The sequence below is a fragment of the Uloborus diversus genome, chromosome 4 (assembly GCF_026930045.1).
Source record: "Uloborus diversus isolate 005 chromosome 4, Udiv.v.3.1, whole genome shotgun sequence".
In the NCBI taxonomy this organism is placed as follows: domain Eukaryota; kingdom Metazoa; phylum Arthropoda; class Arachnida; order Araneae; family Uloboridae; genus Uloborus; species Uloborus diversus.
The window spans coordinates 99,374,101-99,388,222 of record NC_072734.1 but is presented as its reverse complement, the minus strand read 5'-3'; the positions used below and the strand labels follow the sequence as shown (position 1 = coordinate 99,388,222).

Genomic DNA, 14,122 nt, shown 5'->3' with positions numbered 1-14,122 from the left:
TTTGTGATAAAATCATGAAACTTGGCATGCATGTAGACAATGTACTAACAAACATTTTTGGAAGGGGAGGCAACTCAAAATCCCCCCCAAACTCCCCTGGCAGCCATTTTTGGTCGAAAAACCAAAACTACTTTTCTTTTTTATTTTTTGAAAAATACCTACTGTATCTTCTTTTGGGAGTTCTATTATGCTTACTAAAGCGTAAAAAGTCATCAAAATATCTCTAAACCTCCTAATTTTAAAATTAATTTTAAAAACTTGATTTTTTTAAACAAAACTTTAACTAATCAAAGTCTTTAACATTTCTTGAAGGGCCGTTTGAGAAATGTTTTTTTATGCATTTTAAAGCACTGTGCTAAGGAAAATCAATTCATTTGCAGAAGAACCCATAATCCGAACCCCAGAAATCCGAAACATCAGAAAATCCGAACCTATGTTTTAAAGTTTTCTATTAAAAATTGATTACAAAACTAAGAATAAAACTAGAAATTAAAAACCATAAACAAAGCTAATAATTTTTCAAAACTTGAAACAAACATTTGAATTGTTGTTTAAGAATAAATATAGCACTTTGATTAGTTAAAACGAAATCAATTGTCATTATCGGTGAAAAAAAAATCTTCAAACACATGGAAATGAAGTACGCAATTTTTTGGAAGTTTCACTCACATTCTGCAGTTTTGTCAGTCATATGTGCACTTGAAATAAGGGGGAGGGGCGCGGATGCAGTTTTTACAGAACTCCAATCTTTATTATTATTGAACGCTTTAAAACAAGTTTCAAGTTTTTTCTCATTAGACGATTTGAGGCGTTTGTTCTATGTTTTAAACGATGTAAGAGGAAGAAATATTTAATTACTACAATAAGAAGTTTAGTTATATGTTAATAAATCTAGCAATATTTTTACTATTAATAAAATTTTTATTTATTGAAATATAATTCACTGTTACAAAAACTACAACTAAATTGCAATACAAATCTGATTAAGTGATGCATACAACGATTATATAGAAGGCAATTTAAAACGTTGGAATTTACGAGTAATTTACTCAAGTACATAACATTTTCCATTGCAGTATTTACACATAGGTGTTTAGATAAGTCCATTTTTGAAGCACCCACAAGTTATTTGAGAGCAGTTTTTTTTTACACTTGCATAACGTAAATTCGCTTTCAGCAAGAACTTGAAACTTTGGGCAAACTCAAACAAATAGGAATGTGCTTTTCATCAGCTATTGTAAAACCCCAATCATAAATTGAAGTTAAGGCTAAATTTTTGGACATATTTCCCCACTGATGTCCACCTTGATAAGCACTAAATAACTTGTTTTAGGGCTTCAGCTGTGGGTGGTAAGTTATTCATTGATCATTGTTTGCTGGTGGAAAAACAGTTTCCAGCTGCATTTACGCACGGCAAGTTGCACGCAGACGAGTAGTAGCAAATATTAATGAATCGCTAAGATATTTGAAATTTTTAATTAGGTGTGCATTTTTTTTAGGTTAGGATATATATATGAAAATACACCAATAACATCAGGATAGTCTTTTAATCATTTCCACATCGTCACTTTTTTCCGATCTGCAAGAAAAGAGGTAACCATGAGAGTTCCGCTGAGAATGAGTGGAATTCTCTTAGAACAACTGATTTTTGCCAACCGAATCTGTATGCTAAGTCTCGCACTAGCATAAATCGAAAGTATTTTCCAGCTCCAAAATCTGCTTTATCCCCTTTTTGTATAGCTGATGGAAGCATCGTTGTCAACAGTTCCAACGAATATGCTCATGTGTCCTCTTATTGCAGTATGCAAAACAGGAACGAAGATTCAGAAATTAGCTTCCTCGTGATTTTATGGCACTAGAGATGTCTTATTCGATGAAAATCACCGTCACATCACTAAGAGCAAACATAAGATCATATAGCTAGTGCAATCATGGAAAATAATTCTGTCTTATCTGCGTTTCGTAGAAACTGAACCAGTTCTTAGAAAGCAAACCATTTTCTCTAAAATGATATCTTTCTCTTATTCCTCTTATATGTCTTACTTGTATCTTGAAAAGAATGCAGATACTCCACCGAAAAATTTTCTGTCCTAGGTCGTTTTATGTGAAAGATGAAAGAACCATCATAGACAATGGCGTCACAATGTATCTCCTTTGCACTTATTTTAAAATTAGCTTTCATAATTTGCATCTTCATCATCCCATCCTAACTCGTTTTCTTCTTCTCTCGAGATGTTTTCATCAATAGGAATACTATAATTAAACTCACTGAGCAGGAATGTTATTGACCAGACTTATTTCCCGTTCAAAGAGCTCCATTTATTGAAATCGATGTAGGGTGAGGTTGATTTCCATAGAGGAGAAATTCAAAACGAATCTGTATCGGATTTTAATCTTTTCAGTAAAAGGGCAGACTTACTTATTTTTCTTGAAAAATGAAATGCTAAAAAGTTATTGTTTTTCTACCCGTGAACATAAAGTGACTTTCGAGTCACAACTCTTTTCTCTATAAATTTGTTGCACTGTTTTTTTTTCCTCAACTTGCCCAATCTTCATCAGTTGCTCCACATATTCTTCGTTTACTGCTACATTCATCTCCAATGGGAACAATTCTTTCGATGACTCTAAAAATGGATTCTCATGTTTAGCTATTTCTCTTCAAAAGCTTCCTTGAAAACATGCTTTGGAAACTTAACATTTCTTCATTGCGCATATACAATGTTTCTTTAAATCAGCAGAGGTAACTTTTTCAAACTGTGTAATTAAATCGATAATTTGAAGACCAGCCAACATCCATCTTCTTAACGCAGTTGGATTTGTGAAAGACCAATAGCCCCACCATCTCCTTTCACTATCGCATTGTTTTGCTAAGCATGGTCCGATCGAATTACAGAAAACACGTTCATTGTCTTTTTTACAACAGACGTTCCTTTTTCAAAAGCTTTGTTTGCGTCTGGAAGGTTTGTGGGTTAAAGAAAAAGATATTGAATAAAAACTGGTAACCATCCAGCATAGTTTCCAAAGTATATGTATAGCGTATAGCAATAAAATGAAAAAAAAAAACTACACATACATACACACACACACACACACAAAATCAAATTCTTCAAAGTTTCAGTAAAGATACTAAAGTTGGTTGCAATATATGATCTAATAAACTTTAATTTTAAAAGCACCAGCGTTAATACGGTGCTCCAAAACTTGAATTTGTTTATATATATGTTTTTTTTATAAAATAAAAAAAAGCTTACTGATGATCAATGTTGTGAGGAAGAATGAACAACAGCAACAATAGTAATAATAATAATGAACAGAAATTTAAAATTAAACTTTAAATTTCTTTGTATTAGAATTATGTTGTCTTGAAATTAATTTCTCCTTTTTTTCTTCAAGTCCTTATTCTATTATACCCTTCGCAAATAGTTTCAATTTATGCTTGCTCAGTCATTTAAAACGAGGGGCATCATGACCAGATAATTGGACAGTTCGGACAATTAGAGTTCGGATAACTGGAACCCTACTTTGATTTAACACTAATGTAATGTATCTTCAACTTTAGAAACCTGTAATTCTGTTATGGGGGGAAAAATTCACTTCAGGAAACTCACAATTTAAAAACATCGATTTTTTTTAAAAAACGACTTTTTGTAAAGTTATTTCTTAAATTAGACATTTTTTGGAGTTTTAAGTAGTAAAAAATGTAATAAACATCCATGGAATGACATAACCAATGATTTAAAAAATTATAATAACGAAAATTTAAAAAGAATCGCGGTTTTTGGTTTTGGACCAAAAACGGCCGCCAGGGGGGGGTTTGGGGGGATTTTGGAATGCCTCCCCTTCCTAAAATTTTTGTTTATACAAAGTCTACAAGCATGCCGAGTTTCATAATTTTATCACAATTTTCAGTTTCTTCCCCCGTAGCCCCCCGACTATCAGGCGAAATGAAGTGTTAGGTTTTACCTCAATCGCATCTCCGTGATTCAAAAGATCTTCTCTTGCTAAACCAATTAGCACTATCCTCGAATTAGGGTCTGCTCTTGAGTTGTGGTGTTTCTGAAAGTGCTCTTTTGATTTTCGTCTTTGCATTTCTTCCTGGACGGCATCTCCAATTATTTTACTGACACCTACATTCATTCCGTTCGTTAATATCCACATTTCCGTTGTATTAGTTGCCTATAAAAATAGAGAAAATTTGAAGCTCTGAATCGGGTCTTGGAACTATTTGGAAGATATGTAAAGGAAATATTGTCCGTTTTCCACGAGAAGGTACTTGACTTCGCCTTCGTCACGTGGTATTTGATTATTCTATTTTGCTGCTTTCGGCAGAAGGCATATTGGAATCATAGCATTTTGTCTTAAAAGCAGCAGTTTTTAAAATGTAAGAATAACGAAAGAAGCAACAGAAAAATGAAGCAAGTGATGTTAAGGACACTTTTTTTTTTTCACACGTTAAAATGAAAGCCAAAGTTAAGGTTGCCTGGTTGTCTCATTTACAAGCGCGGGATATATTTATCGATCACCCCCGCGTAAAATGTAATATTGAACATTGTGTTCGAGAAGGCGGGGCGAAATGCCTTCTCGTGGAAAACGGACAATAGCTTTTTTTAACTTTTCTTTTCAAACTTTTAGGTCAGTATCATTGAAGTTATTTTTTTTCTCTGAATAAATTTTCAATTGAAGCTGTAATTAAGTAATTACTGTGAAAATCATGTTCGAATAAAAAGAAAAACTAACCCCTGCATTTTAGTTCATATTAGCCTATGTCTCACCAATACATATTCATTTCGTAGTATTTTAGATGATAAATTTAAATAGCATTGGAAATTTTATTACAGGACTGAAAATAAAATACGAACACCGATTTGATAGTTACAAAAAATCCTTTCTTTACTTTATAAAAAACTAGTGGTACCCACACGGCTTTGCCCGTAGTAGAAAATAAAAAGGTCATTTGGTTCGCCTGTATATTTACAAATAATATGTGATGAATTTATCACCAATTGGCTACGTGCATTCGCTCTCCCATTCCACGTCATGATAATTTCGAAATTTACTCGTCCATCTTATAATAATTTTGCTCCAGAAAATGTTCTTAAAATTGAAATACAAAAAGAACAAAATCGAATTTTCGAAAAATCGCTTCGAAGTGCACACCCTCATGCTACAAACTAACTTTATGTCAAATTTCATGCAAATCGGCCGAACGGTCTAGGCGTCATGCGCGTTACAGACATCCTACAGACATCCAGACAGAGAGACTTTCCGCTTTATTATTAGTAAAGATAAAGAAAGATAAAGATAAATATTTTGACATTCTTATACGAATTCTCTTGTTATAAAACTCAGGCTGAACTTCACTACAGTATTAGAAAATTATTATGGTTTTCAAAGATTGTTTAAATATCGCTGATGTTTGAAAATATCTACAAAGTTTCTGTAGATATCGCCTACTTTCAATACAAATTTATGCATAAAATGTGCAAATAAGGTATGTTTATCGATATTTATAAATAATAGCTACAATGTTTACACAGCCTCTTCATGCAACCCATGTAAATGCTTAATACAATAAATAAATTAGGGGAATGTGGGGCAAAGTGAAAAAGTGAAATATTTACTATGATTAGCGTCAGCTATCCGGTAATAACAATATAGTAACACATGTATTACATTCCAGTCAGGTAAGATATATCTCTGAAGATCAAAGCACATTATAATACAAGAAAATTTCAAAATTTGATATTCATATTGTGTTGTAAGTCAAAAATTACTTTTGTTATTATAGAATGACAAAACTCTTGTTACACAGACGTTCCACGTATAACACGTTACCTCTACAACACGGTTTCGATATTACACGGTACCAAATTTGCGATTATTATAACATGGTTTCGATATTACATGGTGCAAAACTTTAATTCGTAACTACACGGTTTTGATGTAACACGAATTTTAAAAGAAGGAATTTAATTTTTGTTCAATACACTGTTAAAAATGCATGATAACAACTTTAATAAGTTTTTACTTTGTTTTTATGAAACTTTTACGAAAAATTGTCTGTCTTGGATTCAAAAGTTTAGTTTCCCCTTAAAGCACTAACTTTTAACATTTAAATACATACTTGATTTTTCTCATCAGTGTTCTAAAAGCAAAAAGGTGAATATTATTTTGTTTCCAATGGATTGTAAGAAAATAGCATTAGCATTAAACGTAAGCTAAATTTGGCAAATAATAAATAAAAATGCAGTCGAAACAAAATATGAAATAAAATAAATTGAATGATTCTATTTATTTTATTTTAAATTTAGTTTTGTTATTGTTGCTCAGACGAACTTTATTGCTACAGAAAAACTCACGTCAGATTTTTTTTTTCTTATACAATGCGTTTTGTTCTTAGTACAGAAAGAAAAGCGGATCAAGTTTTTTCTTGTTGTGCATAAGAGTTTAATTTGAGGTATCTCTACATAGTATAAAATGAAGTCTCCAATAGGCGTCTGTGTGTTTGAACTCGCAAAACTCGAGAACTACCCGGCCGATTGCGCTGAAATTTTCACAATTTGTTCCTTTCAGTCCTGAAAAGGTTTGCAGACCAGTTCGAATAAAATTCGATGAATAGTTCTTTTTTTATACCAATTTACGTCCAATTTTTGCATAAATTCTCAAGTATGGGGGTGAAAAATTACTTGCACATATTAATATTACATATCATTAGAAAGGGTAGAATGTTCTGCGTTCTACGCAATTTGTTTCAATGCTCTAATAGTATTACGGCGGGAGTTATTTGCGTTTTTAGCTCGAATTTTTTAAGGCTTCGCTGCAATTTAGGCACTGCTTCCTTCATTAAATAAATCAATAAAAATTGAAGGAATTGTCCCACAGCTTTCTTTTTGACGCCTTTAGAAAAAGCGACCTTTTTTACTCCAGATCTGACTCGACCTATGGTCGGAAAAATAAGGTTTTATCTCGAAAGGAAAAAAGTTACAAGCCTTTTTAAATCAAGCTTAAGAAATCTCGATTCCATTCAAATTGTGAATCATTTTCTTTCAAATTTTAATTCCTTAAACTTATTTTATTTTGTGTTTCCATGGTTACGCATTTTAAATCCATCTTTCTGGATTTCATTTCTTAAAAGTATTTTAATATCTGTCGTCATTGTTTGGAAGGGAAATCATGATGATTTTTTATTTATTTTTTACTCCTGATTGTTGAATGTACGTCACTTGACACAATTTTTATTTTCAAGGTAGACCAGGCAAAGCCGGCCATAGCAGCTAGTGTAAAATAATTTAGTTTTATCGTTTTAACAACTCTTACTTTTAAATCAGTGGGTCTTTGTATGCTCTGGCTGCCAGTTTTCGTTTTTATGTATTATTGAGCCGAAATTTCAGCTATTATAAAATTTGCACCTTATGACTCGGTTTCGATATAACGCGTACACATTCCTTGATTTATATTATTTCAAGGTCTCGTACAACACGGGTTCGATATAACACGGAACACGGTTTCGATATAACACGGTTCACATTGACATGATTTATGATATGCACATGATTAATTAGGTTAAAAATGAGTAAAAAAAAACATTTATAAAGAAAGTCTCGTATAACACGGTTTCGATACTACACGGAACGAATTAACCGTGTTATACGAGGGATACCTGTATTTACATTATAAATAGCGAATAATAGCATAAGAGCGTTTCATTAGCATGCAATGCATATAACCAACTTCTTAAAATACAAAATTATTGTTCAAAACAAAGTATTATATTTAACGGTAATTTTCCCTCAATACATATCTCCAACGCTTCGGAGTACTTCCTTGAACAAGAAATATTTTCCTGAATACTTACACTCATAAGACCTTTTTGGAAATTCTTGATTTGTCGAGAGTTCGACCACTGTGCTAAAGGTGCAACGTTGGACATGACAACCAACACAATTCTCGGCATTCCAAGTTTCCATTCATGCGTTAACACTTTTCCTGTATCCTCCATATTAGAATCGTGAGCAACTTTGAGGAATGGACGACCCTGAAAAAATCAATTTTATTTCATCTATTACATCACTATGTTTTGAACAAAAAAAAAATCAATTCGCAACTCCAGAGCTCGAATACGCTACCTTGCGGTGATTAACAATACTAAAGAAAAAGGTAAAACATTCCATTCCACGTGTTTTCCTTGAGGTAAATTACAGGCTTCAGACAGTTTGTGGTGTAATGTAATTTCAGAAGAATAGAAAAGAAAGCTTCCCACAAACACGATGAAAAATTACTGTCATTCACTAAGCGTCAAAGCAAGTTATAAGTTACGGTGTGTGTTTGTTTTACTTTTTTCATCCGCCATTAGACAGTGGCTGCAGCACCCTCTATAGTTTATTGGAGTTGCGAATATGAAAGGTTCTCGTTATTTGATTAATAAAAGTTTTACTGATTAAATAGCTAAATTAGATTAAAGAACTGATGACTGTTTTCACTGGATCAAAAAATATTTTACCTTATCATAAGTGATTGGACGTCATCAGATTCCTCTAAATTCAGAAGTGTACAAGTGTGTTAAGTCGGCAAAATTGTTTCGTGAGTCAAAAAACCAAAAAACTGACCCAGAGTAGTTCACAGCAAAATCTGAAGCAGTTTGATGACTGTTTGCGACATACCGTCGAATGTTTATAAAGGGATAGAGACAATCTTAAAAATACCATAATAACTTACTTCTTGATCATAGCTGAAATTCCTCCAGAAATGTATTTGGCCTTTATTTGTATTTGGTTTCTCTTCTTCAGTTGCGGAAGCTGAAGAAAGAGAAAGGCTGTTATTCCGGGTTGGAACTTTGGAATTACCATCCGGAATATCGCCATTTTTCTTCGGAAAAACTTGGCACTTGCTTTTTCCCGTCAATCCTCTGATGATTGATGAGATAACTGATCGCTAAAGGTATTTAGAAAAAAAATAATGCATAAAATCAGAAAACAATGAAGATAAGATGCATTAATTAAGATCAATGTTAAAAAAGATAATCAAGTGATCTGAGTCTAGTAAATCGCACTAGAACTAATCCGCCATGTTTATCTAGCTTGTTTGCGCTGCTGCCGAGCTACATTTTTATGTTTGAGATTTGAGAACGGACAAATCTAGTCTTGTGTTAATTTTGACGCCATCTCGTATAGCTACAGATGAAACAAAAAACTTACAACTTAATACCATTCCATAGTTTTAGTCAATTGAACTGAAGGAAAAAACAGTATAAAGACACATTTGCACAAAAAATATAATAATTTATTGTTATAAATAAATATTATAATTCTTTCGAAAGAATTTTTCTCTTGTCCAATGATATTCTAAAATTGCCTTTGTAAGACTGAAATGTCCTAGAAGAAGACTTCAAATTCAGAAAAAATGGACCCTTATTGCCCTCATACTTGCCGTTTCAAAACTTTTTGAACCCACCGTTGAGTGATTATGCATAAATTTAGTCAATAAACGGTTCTTTTATTACCTTTCAATATGTTTTTATGTTATTTTGAAATTTTATAAATCAAAACGTATAAATTCGGAACGATGTTTAAGGAGAAATAGATATTGTTTTTTTTTCCAGACGATAACTAAACGGAGGAAACAATATTAAATTGAGTACTCATTTTCAGTTAACTTGCATTTTCTATAAAATCTTGAGGGCAAAAGCAACAGTAACAAAAGGGATGTAACAACATGATAAAAACACTTTATAAAGAAGTTCAGCTAATGATGTCTTGTTGATTATTCATCTCCTAATAATTTTTCGTTGATAACAATTTCCTAAAGTAATTTTTGATTGAATAGGTATGCATAATACATAGTAGATGTTACAATATTTAATAAGGTAGAAATTATTATTCATAAATGATTAACGTCAATGAATCCAATTAGCCATTGATATCAGTCCTTGGATTTTTAAGGGATTTAATTTGTAAAAAAATTACCTTTCGTCTTTTAAATAGTTGTGAATTATTTGTAGATGACATTATTAAGTATGCATTTCCACGTCTTTGCATGCCACCTAAAGAAAAATATATATATATTAAAATAATTACAAAAAATACTTTACATTTGTACATTTTACAAAAAAAGAGAGCAATCTCAATAATTACTCAAGAAACATCTGCAGTACTTCCACTTCCAAAAAGACATTTGTGTGTACTTGTGTGTGTGTGTGTGTGTGTGGTTTTTTTTTTTTTTTTTTTTTTTATAACGATTACAAGGAAAAAGTGTTAATATTATAAAAAACATTTTGAATTCAATTTTCCTACATTCTTGAACAGACATAAGATTCAGCTTAATTCACATTTCTTCAAAATGACTAAAATATTTCAACCTTGCCTAAGAGAACAGTAATTAACAACAATAAACTCCTAATCCAATTACTCCAGAGTTGTCAATCAAATTCTTCTCACTTGGTTGACCACGCCCCTATAAGAGTGACCGTGTAAAAAAGTCTGGGGCGCATATGAACTCGATTAAAAAATGCAGGACAAGCGTCATATTTAAAACTCTTTAATATGAAACAGATACGTAAAAATCAATTGCATTAATAGATTTAACGCATGCTATATCTTTAAATTCTACACAGTAATTGTGGCATTGAGAATATATAACTTTTCTCGAATATATAACTCTGCTCACTGTCAACTTTTAAAGTCACGTTGCCTGTTCTGATCACTGGATAGACACGAAAAAAACTAGATTACATATACAAAGAATATTTTCTATTATAAAGATTTTTTAAATTATATATCGCTTTTTAGCGTCATGCAGAGCGTGATAATGTATCTTAAACTCTAGTTTTTATTTAAAAGAAAATATTTGTGTCTTTTTATTTTCTGTGAATATCATATATTACTAAACTTTTTACCATTTATTTAGTAACAAAAAATTCCTATAAATAAAGAAATAAATAAATAAATAATAAAAAAAATAAATACCTAGCAGAAATAATTAGAATTAACAATAAATGTTTTAAATGATTACAGAAAAATATTAATTATAAATATTTGCACTTTTTTGAACACTTAAAATATCCTACAGAGACATTAATAATAAAGAGAGAATATATGGAAACTGTTCACATATGCCACGAGATGTCAAGTGCCCCATCAACCAATCTTAGAACTAACTCGTAAAAATGAGAATTTTTAATTCAATAACAAAGTTTTAAAATTGTCAAAAATTATTTCAATCTTTATGTAGCGGTTTGCAATAATTAAATTTAGCTTCTTAAAAAATTTGAAATATGTTTTCATGTGATGAAGACAGCGATAAAATTATGTACAGTACCTGCTAAAATAAGGAAGTTGTCAATATAGAAACATAAAATGGCTCACTGCTCTAAAAGTTTGACCAATATGTAGGACTGGTACTACCATTACGGTAAACCGGGACACACGGATTTTTTTCAATGACTTTCTAAATTTTATGTTTTAACTTAAAAAAATTTAGGCATTTCCTTTTTATGAAGCAGTTAATGGAGTCAAAATTGGTATATTCAGTTGTTGCTCAGTTTGTGTTTCTAACCGTAAAAAAAAAAAAATTTTTGAGTCCAAGTCGGTTGCGTAAACTTGCCCCGGGCACGAGACACGTTCATGCATTTATTTTGACACCTAACGTAGTTCTGTTAGTGTTTCGAACATAATTACCATCGTTAAAATAAAGCAAATTTATTATAGACTGAATAGTGTATAAAATAATAGATGAACGGGTATGAAGACCGCACTTCATGATTGCATGCTATAAGATACTTAATTGTAACTCGATCACAAATTAAATGGTGATTTACAAAAATAAATAGCCTGAAAATACTAAAAAGTTTTGAGACAGTTCGGAGCGAAAGAAGCGCCATGGCACGTTTAGCAGTAAGACACAGAAAGAACGTGCGTAAAGGTATTCAGACGCCAACGCGTAAACTTCCCCCGTCCCTAAATTTGGATTTAATTTTAATGCGCAAAAAAATTTAATTACACTTCAGTTCATACAAATACACTTCTCAATGAAGGATAAAATTCTGCTATTTTTTATATATTTGTTCTTTCTTAACTAAGTATTATTTATTCACAAAAAGCTTCAAAACGTTCAACTCAGAATTTACTCGACTTGTTAGAAAATAGATTATTCTTTCTGCATACTAGACCGAAGCTCGACTAATGCTCAAAAACTTGTGAAAATATTTGCTAGGGAGCAGCATCAATCTGTTATGACTGTTGGCTCTCCAGTTATAAATCGTTTTGAAAAAGGGCACTGCGTAAACGTGCCCCAGTGTACCCTACTTGAGAATTTTTCAAGATTTTTTTACTTGAAGATATCTTTGTAAAACATACCATATGTTCCCATTTGGCCCCTTTTCCTTATCTACTTGACTGATGAGGTTTTATATAGAAATAGCCTACATTTTTATACATAAGGGGCCTCTATCACTCGATCACTTCAGTCGCCAGCACTAGCCTTCTTCTCATTCCACCTTCCTTCCAGAAATTTACTTTCAGCTCTTTATTTTCATCAATATGAAAAAAAAATCTATTTACCACACTCCAGATTTTTAAACTAATTATCCTACTTTCAAGTACCGTAAACGCGGGCTACTTTGGCCCAAATGGATAAAAAGATATAACGTCCTCTGTCAACCTTCAGGGTGAAATTTTTTCCACATATTTTGACTGATTCCACTATATAGAGAGCATTCCCAAGCACTCAATTATGTATACCAAGCAGTTCTATAGCTCTGCTCAAGAAGCAACACTAATGGTTCTGCACTCCTTGTGCTGACATGTGCCATCATAACCTCTCAAACTTCTCCATGTAAAAGCAGTTCTACATTAGCCAAGAGCTTTTTTATGTACCTATTTACGAGCACTATTTAATACTCTATGGCATAGTATAATTGTACTTCTCATTTCTGTTTCTGTTTCAGTTTTTTTTTTTTTTTTTGACAATGACAACATATTTCTTTACCTAAAAATTACAACCTACTTTGGCCCAACATAAAAACTTGAAAAAATCAGCCAGAGGGAGATTTGGAAAAGTAAAGAATAGCTAAAATTAAGATTATTAACAGGAAAAGCACAAGAAAAAATCTGAAATTCGCGGCAAAGGATAAATAGAGAGATTGCAGACTCAATTCATCAGGGCTCAGTTACATAGCTTAAAATTATGGAAAATGAAGAGGAATTAAAAGATGCAAGAGGCTTAGAAAAAGGTTTATCCAGTTGCATCTACATATTACAAATACTGTTAAATTTGTTGGAAAGTTTATGGAATTTTATTATTGTAGAATGGAATGAGCTCAGGTTCCAAAGATAGTTGTTGATGCGAGAGAAAAAGGGGCGATTTTTTAGAGCATGGAAATGCACCAAAAAGGTTCGGAAGTGACCGAAAATTTAGGATCCTTTGTTTTACGAATGGTGCTGCCTTAAAAAAATTATTCTACCCCCAAAACTGATGAAAAAATGACTGTTCTTCGTCGGTAATTTCTGAGACAATAACTAGGTATGCACTAGTTATTGTTTATAAAAAATAATCATATTAATAATTTTCCTTAAAACAAGTATATGCGACTCAAACATTTTTTACATGTAAATTTCATTCAAATAAATAGTTGTTCGTATGAACACATGTTTTTTTTTTTTTTTTTTTTTGGACTCTAAATAGTTTTACAGCGATTTTAAATAGAGAAAACCACTTTGGGCCAAAGTAACCCAAACGCAAGTATAACATTGACACAAATAAAAAACACTAATAAGGGGCAAAAATACTTGGAAATAAACTGATCACTATTCAAAAATTAAATTGAGAGACATCTAGATGTGTAAAACAAGTTTTCACAGTTTGGAAATATGAATAGTTACAAAATCATTAAGAAAAGAATGAGGAAACTCAAAAATCTGGGCCAAAGTAGCCCGCGTTTATGATATGGTAAAATCCGTCATTTAAGGAAATTATTATGATTATTATTTTCATATCCACCAGTATAACAAAAACTTTTCGTCTCCTACAGTGGCACTGTGTGTGTTTAATTTTTTTTTTTTTTTTTACTGTGTAAAAGATTTATCACTTTGCGATTTTCCTAACTAAGGTTCATTCCCCGTGAACTACG

At 31.9% G+C, this 14,122-nt stretch overlaps 1 protein-coding gene across 1 annotated transcript in view; it reads right to left on the bottom strand.

The window, feature by feature from the left end:
* The window catches only part of LOC129220724 (transient receptor potential cation channel subfamily M member 7-like), a 100,387-nt gene extending 88,024 nt beyond the window's left edge, over positions 1-12,363 (bottom strand). Inside the window, exons 1-4 of the mRNA XM_054855154.1 lie at positions 12,351-12,363; positions 8,716-8,795; positions 7,856-8,035; positions 3,964-4,176 (exon numbers count right to left, since the gene is read on the bottom strand). Of these exons, the coding sequence (XP_054711129.1) occupies positions 3,964-4,176; positions 7,856-8,035; positions 8,716-8,795; positions 12,351-12,363 (486 nt within the window). The remainder of the gene's footprint in view (positions 1-3,963; positions 4,177-7,855; positions 8,036-8,715; positions 8,796-12,350) is intronic.
* Positions 12,364-14,122: the final 1,759 nt, after the last annotated feature.